The following is a 21,428-nucleotide window of genomic DNA, read 5'->3' as shown; positions in this document are numbered from 1 at the left end:
GGTTTTGGAGTGGAGAAGACGAAGGGGAGGAAAGAAAAGATTCAAGCTGTGACACTTAAATGTGTTTCTGATTTCGGGCATCCGGTTCCGGTAAGGTTATGGCCCGGTGGACTAAGTACTTGGCGCGATTTACGTGAATAATGTACAGTGCTTGTAGAATAGGATGCAGAAATAATCTACGTGGTAATGGGTATGCCGGTGAAAAAGAACCGCAGACTTAGGCAGGTCGGTCATCGGTGGAAAGAGGTCGGACCTTTTGCATCAGCCGCCTTAGTCGGGCTAGCTCGCCAGCCAACTCTCTGTGGTGCTCAAGTCAGAATCTGGAGGGTTTGAGGGAAGGAAACTTACTGTACCGTGGCGTTAGCCGCCTCGCTCTCTTGATTACTCTTCTCCACCTCCGCTCTAAGTGCTGCAATCTCGTCTGCCCAAGCTCCTTCCACCTTCTTTGCAGTATCCAAATCCTCTTCTCTTAGACGCTTGACTGTTTCGCGACCACCCCCCACTGATTCGACCTCGGCAAGCAAAAGACGATATTTCTTGCCCATTGCTTCCGCTTCTTGCTTGACCTTCTCTTCTCTTCTCGTCATTTCTTCCCGGAGACGGTCCGTATCGCGTTTAAACCCCTCTACCAGTCCCTTGATGCTATCACGCAACGTTATGTATTCCCGCTCAGCCTTTTGGGAAGTCGCAGTGCACTCAGAAACTGTTGTCTCCATCTCCCGTATCGTCTTCTTCGATGTCGAAGTTTCGGATTTTAATTGTGCTTTCAGCGTAGCTGCCTCTGCCTCGGCTTTCCGAGCGCGTTCAAGCACCTAAGTCACATTAAGAATACTGTAAGAGCCACGAAAACGACACAGTACCTCTTGTAATAAGCGCTCTTTCCGCGCAACCACATTGTTGAGTCCCTCATTCTCTAAACGCAATCTTTCTCGGGCTTCCTTGAGATCTTCAGTCTGTCGCGTAAGCTGAGCGACACTCCTTTGCGACAGTCGTAGTTGGGATTTGGTGTTTTCAAGAGCATTTCGCGCATTGAGAACGCCGGTTTGCAGGTCGGCAAGCACTTTGGTTGTGCCGCCAGGCGTGAGAGATAGTCGACGGCTGTTGGGATTTGGTGATGGCGGCTGAAGCCCAAGTGACGAGGTTGGGGACGTTGCAGATGTATCAATTGACAGTTGAGATGAGGAGGAGATGGTCGAGAGAAGGGTTGAAGTGGAAGCTCGCTGGGAAAGCCCTTCGTCGGCAAGAGCCCGTGCGTTACCTGCTTCGCGTAAAAATGTGGAGCCAACGGCAGACGGAAGTCATACCAACTGAGGAAACGGGTATACCTATTGGAAATGAATTCAGTGATTGAACCTAACGAAAAAAGTCATTACACACGACTCAAGGTCCTTGTAGGACTGCCAATACGCTTTGGAGGAGATGAGGGGCCGTCAAAACTCATTGGTACACCTTCTTTGAAATCCTCCAACGGTGCTGAATTATCCCGTCTTGGAAGAGGAAGGCCAGAATCTGGACCAGCAAGGCTTTGCAGTACCTCATAGCTTGATCGGCGTTTTGTTGGCGTCGTCTGGTTGGGCGGTGAAGATGGAGAAGTGGGTACATTGTCGTTCAGCTCTGCTGGGTACGGTCGTGGCCCACTTCGAATGATATTTTCGAGAGAAGAGAGTTGGGCTTGTTGCTGGCGGATGTTGTGTTTGAGTGTAGAGACCTGGGAAAATTCAAGCACTGTCTGTCTTGGAAGACGAAATCGCGAACGAACCTGATTACGGACGGCGACTTCACAAATGATATTAGCAAGTTGTTCAGTACCCCACAACGCAGCAGACTAACCTGGATCATCAGCGGGGCTGGCTCGACCTGACCGTATTGAGCTTCTTGAGGATGAGCGAATAGGTGTCGTCCGCCCGGGAGGCGGAGACATTAAGGCAGGAGACATGAAATGCAACCGTTGGACCAATTTGGGTTGTCTTCGGTGTTGGGGAGATCCACGAGATGTCACACTTGTGACCCGAGTTTCAACAAACGCGTCTCGAACCACTCAGATTCAGAACAGATGTCCTGTTCCATCTGTCTCTCCAAATTCAAGAACCCAGTCTCCATACCCTGCGGTCTGTTTACCACTACCTCACCCTGCCACTTGGCTCAACCGTCAAAGGTCACGTCTACTGCACCGATTGCCTCACCAACCATGTTGCAGCAACGAGCAACGACGACGTTGGATTCATGTCCAACTGCCCGACATGTCGCGAGCCCTTCAACTGTGTTAGCCCCCAGCTCAACTGCATTCCCCGAAGGCTTCACCAATATATCCTGCCTTCTGTTCGACGCGTCTATGTCGAGCCCTCGTCATCTTCCGCGTCGCTACGCAAGGAACTCGCGGCGGCAGAGAAACTTATCCGGGCCCTAGAGAGGGATAATGAAAGGCTGGTGAACGAGCGCGACAACCTTGTTGTGGCCAAAGAAGACGCGCTGTATAGGGAGAGTCTACTGGAAGAAGAGAATCAAGAATTAAGACAAAGTGCCGAGATGGACGCAATCGAGGCGGCAGACGCGTTGAAAGCACTGAAAAGCAAATATAACAAATTGAAACAGCATTGTCGAACACTGAAGGAAGAGTGCGTTGACGCCTACTTCATTCCGACATCAGAACTAAACCTTATCTTATTAGGAACGGGCAAAAAGACCTTTCCGCTGTGTTGCTAAACGTCAGCAAACGGAATAGCTCTGCGGTTGACGCGTCTTTGACTGACGCTGAAGCATCAACACCCAAACGGCTACGTATGATCCGACCCCTTCCCCACCGCAGCCGTTTGAGCCTCCAAACACCCACAAAAAACGGCGAGCAATTAGGCTCTCCGTTCCGAACTTGACGATTTCTCCTGCTTTCTCGAGGTGGTTGCTGGATTTGCATTGTAAAATATAACATAGAATCGCATTTATGGTGATGCTGGCGCGGTGGTTACTTGCTTGTCAGGCGTTTGCTTCTCTCTAAATTTTTCCAAGTGATATTTGCGCGCAGTTTCGAGAAAGTAGGCAGCGTTCAGTCCGCCGTCAGGCATGTCGTTGAAGAGAACCTGCTTCGCTCGTGGGCGTGCACGGGCTTCGACGTAGGGTTTTAGCTAAACTTGTGTTACAGCCCAAGTTGAGCAGGAGTAAATGAGATCGCACTGGTGAGTCGAGAATGTCCTGTATAGGTGGAGCCACAAACACCCTAACTTTCGAGTCAAGTAGTTTATACGCTGGCCGCCCTTTGACATGAACTCCGGGCGCGCCAGTTCGTTGCCCAGGAAGGGCAGCTTGTCTATTGCCTGTTGGTTTTTCGTTAGATATTCTGATGGCTAAGGTTTGGACATGCCTTTGTAGTAGTCTTTGTTGGCACGAAAAGACCTTAGCGGTCTCCTGGGCTGCAATCCACATCTGACTGTTGTTGGCTGCATTTACCGGAGAACGACTGGAGGAAAACGTAATGTCGATGTCACGCACGAACGCTTGTCGTTTCCCTTGATGGGCAAGAAACCAGCCTCAACCTCCCGAGCCAAGCGCGGCGGTGGTCGTGGGCGGTCTATCCGTTCAGCATACTCCGACTTTCGTCCCGAAAGCGCCATCGATGGCGATACCAACCAGGATGAAAATAACGACTCTGATGCTGAAGAGCAAGTTGTAAAGATTGAGGTTCCAGTTGCCATGTGGGTGCGTATCTCTTCCATCTTCACTGCATAACTAATCTAAACCGAAGGATTTTGACCACTGTGACCCTCGCCGATGTTCAGGCAAAAAGCTGTCGCGTCTAGGGCTCATTAAAGAGCTCAAAGTCGGTTCGCGGTTTAGAGGTATCGTTGTCTCGTGAGCGTCCAATTCTTAACCTCCTTACCAGCTTGCTGACCATTGCTCACACAGACCCAAGGGAACTAAAGTAATCAGCCCTGCTGATCGCGATCTTGTCCTTGCAAACGGACTGGCCGTCGTCGAATGCTCTTGGGCTCGTTTGGACGATGTCCCATTCAATAAAATTGCTAGTCCCCACGAAAGACTGCGTACGTCTTGACTAACCCGTCACTTGCAACTAACTTGATGGCTAATAGTCCCTTACCTCCTCGCTACCAATCCAACAAACTACGGCAAACCCTGGCGTCTCAACTGTGTTGAAGCTTTAGCGGCAGCATTTTACATCACTGGATTCGACTCGTATGCAGAAAGATTACTCAGCGGGTTTGGCTGGGGTGGTTCGTTCTGGCAAGTCAATCGGTCGGTGCTTCTTTCTTGGTGGAGCATCCACTAACCCTTATGTCAGACATTTTATCCAGAAATACAGAAGATGTACGACCTCTGAGGACGTTGAAAGAATGCAACAGGAACTTATGGATGAGCTGGAGCGTAACTGGGAGGAGAGCAGGAAGCAGAAAGGTAGTATCAGATACTCTCCCTTTTCTTGTTTGGTTATTCATGCGTCAAAGAGCTCGTTCCCGGCGAAGAAGACGATTTACTTGTGCCAAATCCCAATCATCGTCATGAAGCCAGTGATTCAGGCGAAGATGGAGCCTCTGATGCAGAGAGAAGCGATGATGAGGTAGATACGATCCTGCGAGGAATCCATTCATTAGGAGCCCATTCAAGTTCGGGCTAAAAATGTCTGGGACACAGCGGACTGTTTCGGATGGAAGCAATATTCTTCCGTATCTTTCCGATTCTCGCACCGTTGAGAACCTTCTTCGGCCAACTACTATGTACCTTCGACCAATCTAGCCTCCCACCCCGTCTTCCTTGCGACTATAAAGAGTCTGCACGGCAATTGATGCACATTGATGACTCATGCAATCCACAATCATGCCATCGACAATGTAAAGATTTGTTTGTTCTCATCGTACGATCTTGTGCTTCACTCGACTCATATAATAACCAGATGGGCACCATGTTTTTTGAACCATACTCCACTATGCTGCGCGCCAAAAACGTTGGCATATTAGCAATGGAAGTGTATCTACCCAAACGAGTCTGTGTCGCTCACCGCTCAAGATGATCTTACTGACCAGAGAGCAGTGTGTTTCGTTGGCGGATCTCGAAGAGTACAATGGGGTCGCCAAGGGGAAATACACCATTGGCCTTGGACAGCAGTATATGGCCTTCGTAGACGACCGAGAAGATATCAACTCATTTGCCCTCAGTGGTGTGCCTGAACCGATAACCCTCCTCATTGCCTTGTCATATTTTCCATTTAGCTGTCTCGGGACTTCTAGACAACTACCACATCGATCCCACTACCATCGGGTGGCTAGAAGTTGGAACTGAGACCCTCGTGGACAAATCTAAATCTGTGAAAACGACGCTAATGCGACTTTTTGCTGACTCGGGCAACTTCGATATCGAGGGCATCGACTCGAAGAACGCGTGTTACGGATCAACAGCCGCCCTTTTCAACGCCGTCAACTGGATAGAAAGCAGCTCCTGGGATGGAAGAAACGCGATCGTTGTTGCGGCTGACATAGCAATTTATGCTGATGGCCCTGCTCGTCCTGCGGGTGGTGCTGGAGCCTGCGCAATGTTAATTGGACCGGACGCACCGATTATATTCGACTGTAAGCCTTGCATCTGTCCATAAGAATTTTTAATCAGGAAACGATAGCCATTCACGGGTCCTACATGGCGGACAGTTACGACTTCTACAAACCGAACATGGCCTCGGAGTATCCTGAAGTGGATGGGCCAGGGTCAATTGCGGCCTATTCAACGGCATTGGACTCGTCCTACTCCGCCTACAAGCGAAAACTGAAAGTGTCGTCAAACTACCCTGGGGTGTTCTCTTTGGAGGACATGGACTATGCCATTTTCCACACCCCTTACATCAAACAGACCATCAAAGGGTATGCGCGGGCCCTTTTTAACGACTTCCTCGCCGCACCTCATTTGTCTCCTTCCTCGGATGTTAAGCCTCCGCCTTCAATATGGGATAAAACTACCGAAACGGCTTTCATTCAACTGGGCAGCGAGTCTTTCATTAAAAAGGTTGACCCAACACTCGCATGTGCTCGCCGTCTTGGCAATCTCTATACCGCTTCACTCTATACCTGCCTTGCGTCACTCATCGCCTCGGTTCCTCCAGCAACTCTGAGTGGCAAACGCTCAAGTATGTACGCTTTCGGCGGCGGCTGTGCAGCGAGTTTCTTCACACTCAGGATTGTGGGAGACACCACTGAGATGCAACACAAACTGGATCTACTCTCTCGCCTGACGAGGATGGAAGTCGTGTCTTGCCACGAGTTTTCTCGCAGTCTCAAGGTTGGTACTAGTCACGTTATTATTTCCGGTTCTATCAATTATAGTGATTTCGCTTACAGCTGCGAGAACAACACCGCAACGCCGTGTCGTACTCCCCTTCTGGCTTAATAACGGATGTTTGGCCTGGCGCATATTATTTAGACAAGGTCGACAATCAGTTGAGACGAGAATATTGCCGTAGAAGTATCTGATTGCACTTAGATCACAGCATTAGCCCAAAGCATATAACTCTATAACTATGTATTTCTCGTACAAGAACCATCAATCCCAATTTCAGATCTGCCACTGAGCCTTATGAGCCTCAAGGTAGTCAACAAACTTGGTTGCCTTTCTTCCAGTATACTTTTCAACATTCGCAACCCCAATCTGGTATTCTGGTTCTTGGAATCCGTTCCTCATCTCCTCCAGCGTCCCTAGTAGGCCGTTCGCCAGTGAACTTGGCAGGCCTGTCGCATCCAGAGCTTGTAGGAATTTCGCAGGAGAAATCGGAGTCATGTCAATGTCCGTTCGTCCTGTGAACGCCATGATAGTCTCCCAATTCTCCTTAACAGTCCGGAGTTCCGGTCCGCACAAGTATATCGTCTCTTTGCCATCAGAGGGACGCTCCACCAACACGGCACCACCAACAGCGCCAATGTCTTCCGGTGCAATGTTATCGAAGATGGCGTCCTCGAATATGATGGTCGCCCTAGGCGGTGTGACTGAACTGTCGAAATAATGGTTGAACGAGTTGCTAGCGAAGAAGGCAGGTCGCAATGCAGTGAAGTAAGGAAACCCAATGTCCTCGATGTTGATCTCGACCTGAGCATGAGCGTACGGGATCCATTGGTTGTTGTCGGGGGTGATGGCTCGCAAGACCTTCCCCTCGCTTCTGATGGTGTAGCTCGATAAGAAGACGACGTGTTCTACACCAGAATCGCGCATGGCTTGGAGTGACGCCCTGCTGAAATCGGTGCTCCCGTCGATGAGGTAGAGGTAGACAGCCTTCGCGCCAGAATGGATGATGGCATTAGAGACAGAAGCTGGGTCGCTGAGATCAGCCTGTATGCGACTGAAGTTACTGTAGTATTTTACTCAGTTCGGATGTCACGCGTCACACTTGCTATAAAATTCGAATTTTTTTCGCATGTCACACCGTTTTGCTCAAATTTGTGTCCCAAAAAGGTAATTTATGACGTTTCCGGGCGCCTCCGGCGCCAAGAACTTCCCAATTAGGCAATAATTTGAATTCAAATTTTCGTATCAAATGTCACGCCATTTTTGGCATTCGAATTGAGTAAAATACTACAGTATCAGAAATTTCGACGCTGGAGGGGATTTCGGCAATGGCCTTGGAGGTATTTCGCATGGCAAGCCAGACTTTGGCTCCGCGATTGGCAGCCTCCCGCGCAACAAGGCCGCCAATTGTGCCAGTTGGACCAAAGACGATAACGTTGTCGTAGCTGCGAGGCATTTTTCGGTCGGATTGAGGGTTTCGTTCAATCTGTGCATCTTCTTATATTGAGGTGGGCAATGGTTGAACGGCGAAAATTCCACCGTTGACGTTACACACAAAGGACAGCCGCGGCCTGCAGATTGGCGACAGTTGTTGGTAAGCTGGCACACGTTAGATTGACACGTCGTGTCTTCATGGAGAGTTTTTTTTCCTTCGACCACCGTGCACGTCCGAAGTTTCGACCCAGGGACTACTGTGCTTCAGCGACAATGAATGCTTGATTGAAGAACAAAGTTCAAGTTGTGTGTCGACAGCCAGACACAGTTGTAGATTGAAACTCCCAGTTGCTCCTAAGGTGCAATGACAGTTTCGCATGACTATCGACGAAGAGCGCTAATGCCCGGATTCTCTTGTTCATTTTCGGGCATATCGCTTGCCGTGGGCTGGTGGACTCCGAACTGAAGATGATCCTCGTGGGAACGTTGTCTGGCATGATGACAATCAACGTCCTTCTCATTCTTACCAACCACGGCCGATGTCTGGGGAATCTACTGACCTTGTTCTTTGCATTGACGAGACGGATGATCAAAGCGGCTAATCTCTCAACTTCTTGTGGACTGCAGCGATATAAAATGCGCACCCTGTCGACTCCTTGAAGCAACAAACAAACACTTTTCGCAATGTCTCGCACCTACAACAACGTTATCGTCTTCGGACCGACCGGTACTATCGGAGGCCAAGTCGCTCTCGAGGCCCAGCGACGTGGCGCCAAAGTCTGGCTTGCCATGCGCGACACTTCTAAACCCATCGACGAAATCCCAGCTGACGTCGAGAAAACCGGAAACTTTGCGCGTATCCAAGCTGATCTCAGCGACCCAGCATCCGTTTCCACTGCTATCACCCACTCTGGCGCCAAAGCAGCATACCTCTACCTTATCTACACCCCCGACTTCACCCGTGCCAGCCTTCAGGCCATGCGCGACGCTGGAGTTGAATATGTCGTGTTCCTCTCGAGCTACAACGTTGGGACGGAAGGTGACGAAATGCGGGCCATCCCACGCGAGAATTGGATCCCCTATGCTCATGCCCAGGTCGAAATCAACATCGAAGACATCGGTTTCCCTCACTTCACGGCTCTGCGGCCTGCCTGGTTTGCCAGCAACTACTTCAAAACGTATTTCAACGGCTCCTCTACGCCAGCCAGAGCGACAATCGTCTTCGAGAATTCCATTTTCGACAATATTGCACCAGAAGACATTGCTCTGGTGGGTGGCGCAGTGTTGGCTCAGCGACCAGCTGATGGGAAGAAGACGATATACCTATACGGTCCGGAGCGACGCACGGCAAAGGAGAGTTGGGAAGTCATCAAGTCGGTTACGGGCAGAGAGATCGATACGACTCCCTCTAGCCCTGCGCAGTTTACCGAGGTTTTGTCTGGCAATGGTATACCCGCCTTCCTCATCGATTATCTGCTGGGTGCTTTCGACAAGGCAAAGGCAGGCTTTTCGGAGGCGGAGTATCAGAGGGACGTCGGGAACTTCAAGAAGTACACAGGTCGAGAGCTAACCAAGTTTGCGGATTACATTCAGGCGCATAAAGCGGAGTGGCTAGCGTAATAAAGACCGTTGCATAGTTCAAGCAATAAATGTAAACAACCCTTTACCGCTAGCAAACTTGACCATCAGAACAACTTGATCCGTATATCGCACTCAGTAACAACCGTCATCATGACCAACCTTACTTGCAACTCTGCAAACTGATTACTTCAGACACAATTCCACTACCCCAGGAACCGCATTATCCGCCTTCTCCAATATCTTCAGTAGCTCGTCCCTATGAAAACTCGTATCAACGCAAGCTTCATGTCCTGGGAGAGAGACTTACCAAACACGCGCTTCAACCGCAAGCCCATCTTTGCTTAACGCATAATCCGACACTTCTCGAACCTCTGACATCGAAGCGTAGTCGCCGTTTTTCACAGTGCCATCCGGTGCGACTGCCGCCCAAACGATATGCTGGCCGCCAACGGCTGCAGGCAAGGCCATAGTAATTTCCATCAGCCGATCGGCTAATTTCACGAAAAACGGGAGGTTGCGTTGAAGCTCTGAATAGCAGTAGCCCGGGTTTACCGCCACTACACTGACTGGCGCATCACCCAATCGCCTACAAGGGCACGGACCAAAAAAACGTTGAGGACTGCAAAGTTCAAGTCAATTGTTAGCTTGAATGTAAATCAGTCGAGCAGGCTTCATCGATGCAAAATATTTTGCTGCCTCGAAACCCAGCCCAGTATTGAGTACCATGACCGTCTTGCCCGTGAGGTCCACAAGCAGGACTGGGCCATACTTGCGCTTTTGATCTGCCCATATATTGAGCTGTCAATGGTGCTCGGCATGTTATTCCGGTGATATCACACGTAAAACTCGTTACGCAAGTCAATACGATGGGCTCCGGGCCACGTCGATATCAGCGCGCGGACGAAGAGGCAAAAAAAGGCGGCGAGTGGAGACGCGACGGCGGTTGAGGATCTCCCGCAGGCATATCGGCCCGCGCTCCCGCTCAGCAAATCAGCGGTCAAACAAGCACTCGACGCCAGAAGGAAGGTCAAAATCAGCGAGAAATGGAACAAGTCGAAGCGGTACAAGCAGACGATGCAGTACGACCCCAAGATAACCAAGGGGTCGTATCTCAGCCTATATCCCGCCGTCCAGAAATCATACGCGGTCATCCTGCTGCAGCTGCGAACCGGGCACTGCACACCTGTGACTAAGCCAAGCGACATCTCAACAGAGCGGACTCACCAATCTGTCCATGCTGCCGCCGGACGGTAGCGCACTACCTCTTGCATTGCACCGCCCACGAGCAAGCGAGACGACAACAAGGCCGTACACCGCACACTCGACAAGCCACGCGACCAGAACGCGCTGCAAGGAGACGAGGTCCTCGACTTGATAACATCGACGCGGAGGACGAAGACGACTTACCAACGCTGGCCAAAGACGCAAGACCTTTCGGATGAAAGCCGAACACCATGAATAGTAGTAGTCCGAAAATGGCTACCATACATAGCGTAGAGGCCAAATAACAGGATCTAACAACAACAACAACAACAACAACAAGTCAATCTACGCGTCTCACAAGCATTGGCACGTTGGCCCCAGGCTGGCCAGCGACTTTCGGTCGGGGAATAATCGACTTATGAGCCGCAATCTCCGTTTCAGGACCACCAGGAAATGCGTACATGAAGTTGCGAATCAAGACCACAAGGACGGCCTAAATCTCCTGTCACTCATTTGTTCGACGGGCAAAAGAACAGCAAACCTTGAACTCTGCCAGTGCGAACTGTTTTCCTAAACACACCCTCGGACCTTCGCTGAAGGTGATAAGGTGTCGGTGTCCTGTGATCTCCTTTGCGCGGAGCGGGTCCGTTTCCAACGTCAGCCATCGTTCTGGTTTGAATTCCTTAGCGTCGGGTCCCCAGAATCGCTCTGACTGGTTCATGCATCGGATGGAAGCAGTCACTAGTGTCCCTTTTGCAACTACAATGCTATCAACGACCTCGCCGTCTGGTAATGTGATAGGTTCGCTGATGGGGAGTATATCATCTACATCCGCCTAAAGGCTTAAGTAGGACATGACTGTGAGGGTTTGGGACATACGACTCGGGTGGTTTCCGCTAGCGGAGGATGGAGTCTTAGCGTCTCCAAGACGACAGCATCGAGGTATGACAGTCCGGATACAAGCTGGTCCCAGGTTGGGTCAGACGAACCGAATTTCATGAGCTCTTCACGAAGTTGTGCCTGTTTTTGTGGCTGCCTAGCGAGTTCAATCAATGCCCACTAATCTCGCAATGAGAAAGTATTGAGTTAGAGATGACGAAGCGCACGGTAAGACTAACTAGCAGAGGTGGTCAGAATCATTCGCTTGAGCTTTGGATGAGCTTACTTGATGTGGTCTCGTAGCCGGCCAAGAGCAAAACATTCTGAGAACACGATAAGCGCGATGTTCACGATCTGTAAAGAATGAATTGCCATCTGAGCAAGGACTTCAACGGGATCCATATGCAGTTCGGCATCGTCGCTCTCGGCCTTAACTGCAATCTCAAGTTAACGAACACCAAGTTCGACTGGTGGAGACTCACGCAAAAGACCAATAACCGATCGATCCATAGTCTCGTCTGTGATGTGGGTTTTCTTCTCTTTTCTTGTCTTCTCCAGCAGCTGGTCGGCGATTTCGCTCATCGTCAGACGAAGATTGCGGGTGATACGATTCCGTTGAGAGGGTAGGCGAGCGAGGAATGGTAGGCGGAGGCCAAGAAGAAATAGCAGGTTGGTTATAAGGCCGCCGTCAAACGAAAGTCCGTCGAATGCGGCTGCGACGGCGGAGTATTTCCCGTCGAGAGTCCCAAAGTCATGCGCAAACCCTGCGATCCCGATGCTATCCAAGCTATTGTTCGGTCAATGGATGTTTTAAGGAAGAATTGATTCCAATACGCGACACGGTTCACCCTGGAGGCTCGGTTAAAATGCAAGCCGTGTTAACTGGAAACTGCTATACCAATGCTCGACATCGATTACAGCACCCTCTCCAGAAGTAGATTCATCCAGCGTTCTATCCCAATGGCCTTTGAGCTGTGAGAGGAATATTAGACTCACTTGAGCCTTATGATACGACATGAGTAACGTACTTTGTATGCAGAGTCATAGAACACATCTGTTAGTCGCCGAATAGCTGCGTTGCTGAAGGCAGGAGTCAATGCTTTGCGTTGGCTGAAGTCTCAAGTTGATCATAATTACTAGCCATTCTGAGGGAAACTTGCCGTTTGTGACTGTCTCCTTCAGCCCAGAGTAGACCACGACCAAACTACAGTCCGTTGGGCATGAAATCGGTACATAGAGCGACGGAGAACACACCAAGTTTGCGATGACATTGCGACCAAGCTGGGTCTTTACGTAGACGCTTCTTTCCATAGAATAAAAGTGATTGACTGCCTTTGGGTCGCATAGAACAAGCCGCTTGGCTCCCAAAGGGGCGGCGATCTGATAAACAGGCCCATACTCCTCTGCCCATTCTTGAAATAGAAGCCCAGTATCGGCAGCCTTCACAATTCGTCGGGTCATTCCAAAGATAAAGCTATCGTTCTTCGGCCCTCGAATTGTTGTCCCAGCAGTGCCACGACGGCGATTTAAACCATTCGTAAGTTTGACAATTAGCCACAACACCGCAATAACTAGGGAAACCGTGAAGGGACTCAAGGGGAGTGACTGAGTCATGGTGGTAAGAGGTAGTTGTGCCGTTGTCATGCTGCTCCTTTAAGGCCTCTACATCCCAAGCACCGACTGACATGAGAGTTGACCGGGACGGCCCGCGGCGTCAGCTTCATTGAGTAGCAGCTCTGAAAATAGTTGTTCGGCGCATGGAGCCAGCCTGGACGAAGTGAAAGGCACAAGTTTACGCCTGGAGGGAAGCAAAAAAATGGTAACCCGGATCAATTACATCAACAATAACTTGCACCAAATCGCTTCACTCAAAAAAGACAGAGACATCCTTGTCCGTCCTTGCCAGCCGTCTCCGCCATATATCGCGATACTTTGGAGTCCAACTCTTCGCCTTTCTCCCAAATACTTGCTCGTCAGGGAGCATACGAGAAATTCGATGAATTTCTCGCTTATCAGCTGTGCTCAAGTGTTTTCTCATTTGGGAGGCTTGAGAGATGGTCGGATGACGCTACGCATTTCTTCAGGTGCGGAGACCAGTATAACACCACTCACCGGTCCAGCAAACACCATCCGATGCCACTTGGATATAGTACGCAGCGAAATCTCATAGCTTGTGTCGAATTTTGATTTCTTCTGCTGACGGTAAAGCGGCAACAGTGCAGGAACATAGGAAAGAAAGTCGATGGGACTGCATGTCCCTCGCGAGAACACGAAATGTGCATCGGAAGAGTGTAAACGGTGTCCGTACTTTTTCGCAGCTTCCCAATAGGCATCCTCTTCCTCCCGACTTCGATATGTGACATTCCTCTGGCGTGGCCAAATTGAACCCAGCACGCGACTCACAGAGAGACGCCGGGTCAATTGCCACAGAATGATAGGCGATGTGCAAAGTAGAAGTGCCACCACAATGCCAGGCTGGCTCAAGACGAAGTTCTGGAACGAAACAGAATTATCGCCTTTCTACGCTATGTCTCAAGCCCAATACAAAGACGCTTACCCTGCAAGAGATCCAGATGCGCATTGGAGTGAATGCAGTCCTTGGCAGCGTTGCAACGAAACTACCTCAACCCATGCACCCACCATGAGGCAGTCGAACCCTGGTTACTTCAACCCTCCTGCCAATTTGGGAAGCCATCGAAAAAGGGTCAGTCGATGGGCTGACGCCAATCCTACAATGGCGGGTCTGATATTTCACTCAAAAAGGAATGTGCTAACAGAGCGGCGGCGCGTGTGATTTGCCTTAGTTGTCCAGTTGTGTCGGCCATCGATAACGCAAAACAAGAACGCCGTATGCCTTTGTATGCCGACATCTCCGAAACTATTCCTTTCTCTGAAAGCAGCAGCAAGCAATATGCATACCGGGAACGTCCCATTCAACATGAAGGTACCTCGAATGTGTTTTCAAGTTGACTGGAACTCGTCGCAGGCTCAATGAAATGTATCGTGCGGTCAAAGCGACCGTTGTGCCCCCACGTGGCGAAATCACGATTGCTTGCAACCGCTGTTTGTTCGCCTAAGGGAGCCTTGCCCTATAACTCCGCTCGTTTCCTTCAACTTAAAGATCCAACGGGTTTAAAACCTGTCTAGCGACCCCACCTTTCCAACTCACATTCACTGCCACCGTTTTCCGCGTCCTCGACTCGAAGTCATGTCTTACAGCAATTATTCTGGCCCAAGCAACCATATGGTAGGTTTTTGTTCAGTCTGATCCTCTTTCGTGACCTCTGCACATAGAGCCCAGAACCAGAATCACACCGACGAACTACGTGCCCAACTTGCGGGACTTCTATTGGCCGTTCTTCGGATTTGCCGCGCCACATGCTGACACATAAGAAGAACAAAGAAGACTTGTATGCCATTGCTTAATTGCCGCGTTTGAATCGGCTTACAGACGACCTTGCCTCCAATAGCATGTACTCGTGCCCTTACCCCGAATGCGGCCACAAAACTCTGCAAAAATCAAACCTCGAAACGCATATTAGAACTCAGTGTGTTTCATGACCTGTTAAAAAGAACTTTGCTGACCTAGTAATCAAGCACGAATTACCGACCGCTTCAATGTCCTGTTGAAACTTGCGACTACACAACGTCTGATCCTTCGTCTCTACACAGACACAAAAAGAGGAAACATGGGGCGGAAGAGAGCTAATGACGTTCAACTTCTTCTGTTCAACTACGATATACTGTATCACGAGCACCGAGTCATATTATCCGGTCTCTCACTTCCAGCCTCTGAGGCTGCGATCAACTTGTCGTGGCTTGTTGAAAGGGAATCACGATCATGATAAGATAAGATAACGACAAGTAGCTATTAATCATTAACGCAAAGCAATGAATAGTTCATCAAGTCATAATCCAGTTGGCGCTATCATTAATCTGCAACATTCACTCCTTGGAGCACGAGAAGTCCGTCGCCAGCTCCCGCTATGAGGAACGCTGTCGCGACATCACCCATTGTCTTCCTCACTTCCGCTCCAACATTGCCATACTCCGCCCCCAGCTCCTTCAGCTCTCCTGCGTGGTCTTCAACAGCTAAACGACGCGATCTCCCCACGATAACCAGGACACGGGTGTGCCGATGAGATTGTCCATATGCATTTACTTCATGAATCGCTGCGTGGAGGGGAACAGGTGAGACCAATTCCCGAGCCTCAATGGTATTGGTGTTGTGGTCCGAATCTAGAGTCAACGAGGCATCGGTAGGATGTACTGCAGCGAATTTGGCCCATGCGATGTTGTCTGCTGTGTCAGATTGCAAGCGTGTCTCGGTGTTCACGTGACCATAAACTGTATCAGGGAAGGCGTTTGCCTGCATAGACGCAAAATGAACGATGCTATATGTGGTAACGAAGACACGCACCGAAGCCACCGTTAAATTATGAGCCTCAGGGGTCTTCTCTCCTAGATGTGCTGGTTCCACTGTTTGCATCAACGGCGCATCTACCTCTTTCTTGACTAGACGGAGCATCGTTGCACTCAGTTCTGAGTTTCTTGCACATAGCTGAGAAACAAACTCGAGCGCCATTCGATCGTCGGGTCCGCCGGAGAATAGAAGGAATATGTGCTGTTTACTGCCGCCAGCTGCATGTGAAGCTTGATTAACCCAGAGAGCGACATCTGTTTTTGCAGCCATAAAGACGCTACGGACAAAACTTGCGTGTACTGCAGATGCAGATTTATCGTGGACTCCTGATGATGCTGATTTGAACAATGCGTCGAATGGATTGTTTGAATGGAGTCCGGGAGTTCGCGAGGTTTCTGCTACTCCGTGAGTTGGATTTGGACCATCCACCGTGGAATGAGTGTTTGTGTTGAAGGGCAGCCACGGTACGACGATCATATCTGACTCGCTACTGTCAGCTGTTTGGGCGATGCTATTCCCAAAGTCGTCGAATGGGACAATACTGATGGCGGGCGAGACATGGAGGTCATGCAGACGACCAAACATACGGAAGATAGTAAGCAACGGGTCCGAAGCAACAAGGGACTCGGATACGGAGGACTTCATTACTGCTGAAACGCGGTCGGAAAGCTCCATCAAACGCAATGCTTCAATAGAGATGGGCTGGATGATCAGACTGTCAGTGCTTGAACTTGACTTCGATTGGCGCCTAGTCAATGTTGTTGGAGGGGTGTGAGGTTGGATGAGCTGTGCCATTGCCATCATTCCCGGCAGATGCTCGAGTTTATCCAGTACAAAGGTAAATCGCGTGCGCGCTCCATCATGAAGGTTTCGCCACCGTTCTCTTGCCGCGCGTTCTTCCATATCGTTGACGTTATTGAAGTTGGCACCAGTTGCGGACGCGCGAACCCGTTTGTCAGGCGGATAGAGAGCCGTGACCAACGGAGTTGTCATAAATGTCAACAGTAAAGCCTCAAGAACGAACATCGAGAACACCTGAGGTGACAGGATGCCAGCTGAGAGACCTACGTTGAGCACTATCAGCTCGACTAGCCTAAAGCATGCTTGTCAACACAGAAGTTATACAAAGGAAACCTATACCCTTTGCAGCTCATCAATGAACCAATGGTACTCGATTCGCGCCAGTTAAACCCAGCAAGATAACGGGCTGCGACAGTACAGCCCCCAAATTTGCCTACGAAAGCCAGCGTGCAGATAGCAATCGTGTACGCCCAGGTCATGCCATTGTCGAGGAGTTTGAGATTGGTGTTTAATCCAGACAACGTGAAATACTTTCGGTCGGGTCAGGTCACGAGTGCTCTGGAAGAATACACTTGCCAGAGGTAGGAATAAGATGGTGACTAGATCTTCCAGCTTTTCAGTTAATGCGATTGCAAGACCACCTTCACGAGGCACAACAAGTCCCATTACAAACGCTCCGAAAATAGCATGCACACCTGTACTTTGTCAAGATATGCTCATAGCCGGTGCGGAGAAACTGAGATACCAATAATGTCGGTGAAGAACGCCGAACCAAAGACAAGCAGGACCGTGACCGTCATGAAAAACATTGTTGGGCCACTTTCGATTGAACCAGTCTTCCTTGCAAGCCAAAGCAGCGCGAATCGGACAGGAAACAAAAGAAAGAGTGTCCACCCGACACAGATCATCAGGATCCACAGTGCCGTCAAGCCAGAGCCGGCATTAACGAGAGCCACACTAAGAGCAAGCAAAGTCCAGCCGACTATTCAATTGTTAGGAGAGCAAGTCAGATGGAATGATAGGGAGACGAAACTGATATCATTAGCAACTCCTGCACTCAAAACAACGATGCCGACGGTGGTATCCAAAAGTTTGAGCTCGGTGAGAATGCGGCATAACACTGGGAATGCAGTTATAGAGTAGGCAACACTTCGAATCTGTAAGAAGGTGAAAAGCGATGAAAATATGATTTACCCCGTAAACAGCATAAAGTGGGTGAATTTCACGCTCGGGTCGACGAATTTCTCATATAGAGGATGGGAAAGCGCTGCTCCGAGTCCAAAAGGTAGAACCATACCAGCGAGGGCAACAGATGCCGACAAACGAGCATTCCGCTTGATGATTGCGGAATCGATTTCGAGTCTATAAACAGGTCAGAGTAGTGGATGAGGTGAGGCCGGCGACCAGAACACACACCCAACAAGAAAGAGGAAGAGCACCAGACCGATGTTTGCCACCAAGCTCAAGTAGGGTATAGATTCGCTTGGAAATATGCGCTGTGAGAAGTGTGGTATACTGCCGAATGCGGTTGGCCCTGGGTCGGTGCATCAGTGCTGGTCATCCCGATGCCAAGCTTGAGGAGCCCACCTAAGATAATTCCTCCAAGAACTTGAACGAGTATTTAGCAAGCTAGAATGTCAAGAAGAACAACACAATACCTTCCGAAATAACTTTGGGCTGATGAATCTTCCGAAGCCCCAAGGACAGTAGGCTGGCCGTCGCGACGATTATTCCTAGATGAACATGGTGAGTTGTAGTGTCTAGCCCGTTGTCGGCGACTAACCAACTTGAATAATCCACAGTCGGAGCGGGTCGGCTGTGTTGAAAGCCGAAGGATTCTTGCCCGTGAGTAACCCTCCCTGCTCAGATTATTAGCGAACGAGAAACACTGCAGTCGAACTAGCCTGCTCTGGCGCTGTGGCTCGCTGGAAGAGCGAGACAATTGTGCGAGAAAACTCAGGCATGAGGGAAAGAGGCGTTGGCAGGAGGAGCGAGAAGCCTAAACTCCATGTTGATGGACCGTTGGAAATATACAGATCGAAGCGGGGAACAAGTGTTGTTCAGCATCAACTGCTCATTCATCCTCTACCACGCGTTCCTGACCTATATAACCCCCTCCACGGCGTTTGGGCGCGTATAGACGACGTAGTAACCGGGCTCAGCACCATTTCAAGGAGTCTTCAGCTCGTCATCTGCGGCCTTCGCTCAGAAAGCACAAAAGAAAAGTTCCTGTTTCCTCACTTGACTCTACCCGTTGTACTTTCTCGTAGATCTCCCGTTTTCTCTGCGACTCTCTCAGCTCTTGCTCTCGTTGTTCCATCTTTTTCCTTCGTCGCTCATCGTCTCGCAATACTCCTTGGTACATAGTCTAGAATAGATGTGAGACTCCAACCAAGCAAACTGTTGACGTGAATTGACCTGATGCTGTTGTTCTTGTTGGAAGTGGACTGCCCATATAGTAAGCGCAGACAAGCCTATGGCTGCAGCAAGCGTTGCTTTTGCACGTCGTGAGGCCACCGACATCCTTCGTCTGCGCGGACCAACGGCTGTCACACGTCAAAACACTCTTCTCTGTACGACCACGCACGATTCTCAGCCCTTGGACAATGTCCCACTTGGCTGTACGTTATTGCTAGACCACACTCTTACTGGTTCATACTTTTTCAGGAGTTCGAAGCCTCTCTCAAAGAGGTCGTCAATGCAAAACGATTGTCGGCGTCAAAAATGAACAACCTAACTGACATTGCGATGAAATCGATGGCAGTGCGTCGCAGGTTTTTACTTTTCCTCATTTCCAACTCAACTCAACTCAAGGACGACACTCAACTGGTTTCAATCCTGTACCGCACCCACAAATCCCTCACTCCGTCTGCCAAAATCTCCAGCCTCTATGTTTTTGACGCTCTGGCTCGCGCAGCTCGCAGTCAAGTCACGAAGCAAGGTATTACTGGCGACATAAACTCTCAACCTGGAAACTCTGCCACTTTTCTCCTCAAGTTGGAAGGTGTTCTGGAGGGTTTATTCCAAGACATGATATCAACAGCAACCTCTGAAGGCAAGGTTCGTAACACCCTAGGTTTCCATGGCAGTCCGTATTCGATAGCAGTCCTAACGTTTCGATCTCCTTCTGATAGGAAAAGACGAAAAAAGTACTCGATATCTGGGTCAAGGGATCTACATTTCCGTCACCAATCCTAGCGCGACTGAAGGATGTGACTACAGAAAAAGGTGCATATCTGTTGCGAGATGTATTCGCTAAGTATTCCGATAATCCATCCTGCTTTCTGCGTCCCGTGGCTTTAAGTCCAGTAACTGAATCAACCTCTGGGTTTGTTTCGTAGATAATCAAGTAAAGGTCACGCTCGACCCGCGTGCCGCCGCCGTTGCCGTTGCCGCTCCCCTACCACAAACCCCGGCTGCAACATTAGCACCACCACCTCCAGTTTTGGATCCTCAAGCGACCTTATTAGCATTGCTAACGCAAGCTGCTGCGAATAATGCGATCCAAACTAATGTGGGGTTCGTAAGACCAATACTAAACTCGACTATTTTATTTTAACGTGTATTTAGACAAGCAATACCAAGTGCAACTGCCGCTGCGCCTCAGCTTGCGTTGCTCCAGCAGCTTACAGCCAATCTCAACAATACTCCTCCTCCTCAACCTGCCTTCTCTCCCCATTCACCTCCCCATTCGCCTGCCCAAGACCATAACTTCTACGGGAGGAGACACGACCCACGTTCCGAATACCAACAACAACGCAGTAATAACAATAATAATCCGCATGATGGACGGGGGAATTATCGAGGCGGGTTTCGGGGTCGTGGACGAGGAGAAGGCCGCAGCTGGGATAACCGTGATCGGTTCAATAAGGATAACAGAGATGACGACAGAAGACAACGACGAAGTCGCTCAAAAAGTCCGCCCCCTCGGGGAGGAGAACGACGCAATGCACGACCATATAGTCCAAGACGGCCATCAACACTGGCTGATCCACGACCAAGGGTAGTACAGCCACCTCAAGCAGGACTGGACGAATTTGGGAGAGAGATAAGGCAAGCTTCGCCTTCGCCAGAGCCGCCAGATGATATTGTCGACGAAAAACCAGCAGCAGCACATAGTCAACCACATCAGGTGACGAGCAGTGTAAAGGCACCAGCCCCACCGTCCGCGAGTAACTACCAGAGTCAAATGTCATCGGTAGATGTGAATGCATCTTCACCGCTCCCTGTTGTGGCAAATGATGCCCCCCAACCTACTTCTGGTCAGACTTTGGAGGACAACGTGGCAGCCAATTTGTCCAGCTTCGATGCCTCCACATTTGATTTTACATCACCGGCTTCGTGGGAAGCATTGGGCAAGATGTGGCAAGCGTCTTTCGGGACAGCACCGACGATGGAGCAGTTAATGCAATATGTCATGTCTGGTGGGACGATGACCGTGGCGACTGGACAACAGCAAGCACAACCGCAACCGCAACCGCAACCGCAACAACAACAACAACAACAGCGCCCATACAAACTTACCAGCAGCAGCAACATGGCAATTGGGGGGGTCATCAACAACAGGGATTTAGAGGTCGGGGCAGAGGGAGCTTCTCAAGAGGCCGAAGTGGCGGAGGCTACGCAGGTCATCCTGGAGGAACGTGGCATGACAATTCCGGGACTGATGCTATCGTACTTGGCGGTGGTGATGATGAGACGATGACGACCTGCCTTCGTCCAGAGAAGCTGGGTCAACTTCAGGTGGAAAAATGCAACGAGTGGGCGAAAAGTGGGTTTTTGTACGTGATTAGTGACCAGTTTGTCTCCGTGTACTCTATATATGTATCTCCTATTT

At 50.0% G+C, this 21,428-nt stretch overlaps 12 protein-coding genes across 12 annotated transcripts; 4 read left to right on the top strand and 8 right to left on the bottom strand.

Moving 5' to 3' along the window:
- Positions 1-217: 217 nt before the first annotated feature.
- On the bottom strand, positions 218-1,921 carry MIND_00363800 (uncharacterized protein; the record flags this gene model as incomplete). Its single annotated transcript, XM_037360480.1, has 7 exons — positions 218-299; positions 349-812; positions 861-1,258; positions 1,305-1,325; positions 1,378-1,708; positions 1,760-1,776; positions 1,831-1,921. The coding sequence occupies 7 exons, from the start codon at positions 1,919-1,921 to the stop codon at positions 218-220; spliced, it is 1,404 nt and encodes a 467-aa protein (XP_037223365.1).
- Positions 1,922-2,032: 111 nt separating this feature from the next.
- On the top strand, positions 2,033-2,870 carry MIND_00363700 (RING-type domain-containing protein; the record flags this gene model as incomplete). Its single annotated transcript, XM_037360479.1, has 3 exons — positions 2,033-2,108; positions 2,156-2,615; positions 2,669-2,870. Exons 1-3 carry the CDS (start codon positions 2,054-2,056, stop codon positions 2,868-2,870), a joined length of 717 nt encoding a protein of 238 aa, XP_037223364.1. The 5' UTR covers positions 2,033-2,053.
- Positions 2,871-2,936: 66 nt separating this feature from the next.
- MIND_00363600 (uncharacterized protein) lies at positions 2,937-3,437 on the bottom strand (the record flags this gene model as incomplete). The annotated part of the gene is made up of 3 exons (XM_037360478.1): positions 2,937-3,119; positions 3,169-3,308; positions 3,356-3,437. 3 exons carry the CDS (start codon positions 3,435-3,437, stop codon positions 2,937-2,939), a joined length of 405 nt encoding a protein of 134 aa, XP_037223363.1.
- Positions 3,438-3,504: 67 nt separating this feature from the next.
- On the top strand, positions 3,505-6,501 carry MIND_00363500 (3-hydroxy-3-methylglutaryl coenzyme A synthase; the record flags this gene model as incomplete). Its single annotated transcript, XM_037360477.1, has 12 exons — positions 3,505-3,690; positions 3,737-3,843; positions 3,898-4,034; positions 4,083-4,245; positions 4,292-4,404; positions 4,455-4,567; positions 4,901-4,990; positions 5,038-5,164; positions 5,217-5,573; positions 5,621-6,273; positions 6,333-6,419; positions 6,475-6,501. The coding sequence occupies 12 exons, from the start codon at positions 3,505-3,507 to the stop codon at positions 6,499-6,501; spliced, it is 2,160 nt and encodes a 719-aa protein (XP_037223362.1).
- A 45-nt stretch (positions 6,502-6,546) lies between these two features.
- On the bottom strand, positions 6,547-7,332 carry MIND_00363400 (NmrA domain-containing protein; the record flags this gene model as incomplete). The annotated part of the gene is made up of 1 exon (XM_037360476.1): positions 6,547-7,332. Exon 1 carries the CDS (start codon positions 7,195-7,197, stop codon positions 6,547-6,549), a length of 651 nt encoding a protein of 216 aa, XP_037223361.1. The 5' UTR covers positions 7,198-7,332.
- Positions 7,333-8,388: 1,056 nt separating this feature from the next.
- MIND_00363300 (NmrA domain-containing protein) lies at positions 8,389-9,324 on the top strand (the record flags this gene model as incomplete). Its single annotated transcript, XM_037360475.1, has 1 exon — positions 8,389-9,324. One exon carries the CDS (start codon positions 8,389-8,391, stop codon positions 9,322-9,324), a length of 936 nt encoding a protein of 311 aa, XP_037223360.1.
- Positions 9,325-9,468: 144 nt separating this feature from the next.
- On the bottom strand, positions 9,469-9,765 carry MIND_00363200 (Retinol dehydrogenase 12; the record flags this gene model as incomplete). Its single annotated transcript, XM_037360474.1, has 2 exons — positions 9,469-9,541; positions 9,593-9,765. The coding sequence occupies 2 exons, from the start codon at positions 9,763-9,765 to the stop codon at positions 9,469-9,471; spliced, it is 246 nt and encodes an 81-aa protein (XP_037223359.1).
- A 1,063-nt stretch (positions 9,766-10,828) lies between these two features.
- On the bottom strand, positions 10,829-12,981 carry MIND_00363100 (Cytochrome P450; the record flags this gene model as incomplete). The annotated part of the gene is made up of 10 exons (XM_037360473.1): positions 10,829-10,981; positions 11,030-11,323; positions 11,368-11,547; positions 11,595-11,601; positions 11,654-11,801; positions 11,850-12,154; positions 12,202-12,216; positions 12,266-12,339; positions 12,396-12,477; positions 12,524-12,981. The coding sequence occupies 10 exons, from the start codon at positions 12,979-12,981 to the stop codon at positions 10,829-10,831; spliced, it is 1,716 nt and encodes a 571-aa protein (XP_037223358.1).
- Positions 12,982-13,231: 250 nt separating this feature from the next.
- Positions 13,232-13,990, bottom strand: MIND_00363000 (uncharacterized protein; the record flags this gene model as incomplete). Its single annotated transcript, XM_037360472.1, has 3 exons — positions 13,925-13,990; positions 13,480-13,860; positions 13,232-13,435 (listed from the first exon to the last, which is right to left on the bottom strand). The coding sequence occupies exons 1-3, from the start codon at positions 13,946-13,948 to the stop codon at positions 13,232-13,234; spliced, it is 609 nt and encodes a 202-aa protein (XP_037223357.1). The 5' UTR covers positions 13,949-13,990.
- Positions 13,991-15,298: 1,308 nt separating this feature from the next.
- MIND_00362900 (Na-H-Exchanger domain-containing protein) lies at positions 15,299-18,555 on the bottom strand (the record flags this gene model as incomplete). Its single annotated transcript, XM_037360471.1, has 11 exons — positions 15,299-16,883; positions 16,931-17,121; positions 17,162-17,286; positions 17,337-17,573; positions 17,625-17,740; positions 17,786-17,953; positions 18,008-18,125; positions 18,179-18,199; positions 18,250-18,324; positions 18,375-18,429; positions 18,472-18,555. The coding sequence occupies 11 exons, from the start codon at positions 18,553-18,555 to the stop codon at positions 15,299-15,301; spliced, it is 2,775 nt and encodes a 924-aa protein (XP_037223356.1).
- Positions 18,556-18,779: 224 nt separating this feature from the next.
- Positions 18,780-19,114, bottom strand: MIND_00362800 (uncharacterized protein; the record flags this gene model as incomplete). Its single annotated transcript, XM_037360470.1, has 2 exons — positions 18,780-18,959; positions 19,010-19,114. The coding sequence occupies 2 exons, from the start codon at positions 19,112-19,114 to the stop codon at positions 18,780-18,782; spliced, it is 285 nt and encodes a 94-aa protein (XP_037223355.1).
- A 50-nt stretch (positions 19,115-19,164) lies between these two features.
- On the top strand, positions 19,165-21,296 carry MIND_00362700 (CID domain-containing protein; the record flags this gene model as incomplete). The annotated part of the gene is made up of 6 exons (XM_037360469.1): positions 19,165-19,212; positions 19,259-19,354; positions 19,406-19,651; positions 19,726-19,819; positions 19,933-20,110; positions 20,162-21,296. Exons 1-6 carry the CDS (start codon positions 19,198-19,200, stop codon positions 21,294-21,296), a joined length of 1,764 nt encoding a protein of 587 aa, XP_037223354.1. The 5' UTR covers positions 19,165-19,197.
- Between the last annotated feature and the right edge of the window lie 132 nt (positions 21,297-21,428).

The sequence above is a fragment of the Mycena indigotica genome (assembly GCF_014461135.1).
Source record: "Mycena indigotica strain 171206Taipei chromosome Unknown Mind.scaff0003, whole genome shotgun sequence".
In the NCBI taxonomy this organism is placed as follows: Eukaryota; Fungi; Basidiomycota; class Agaricomycetes; order Agaricales; family Mycenaceae; genus Mycena; species Mycena indigotica.
Note: the sequence above shows the minus strand (reverse complement) of the source record. Positions and strands in the feature narration are given on the sequence as shown.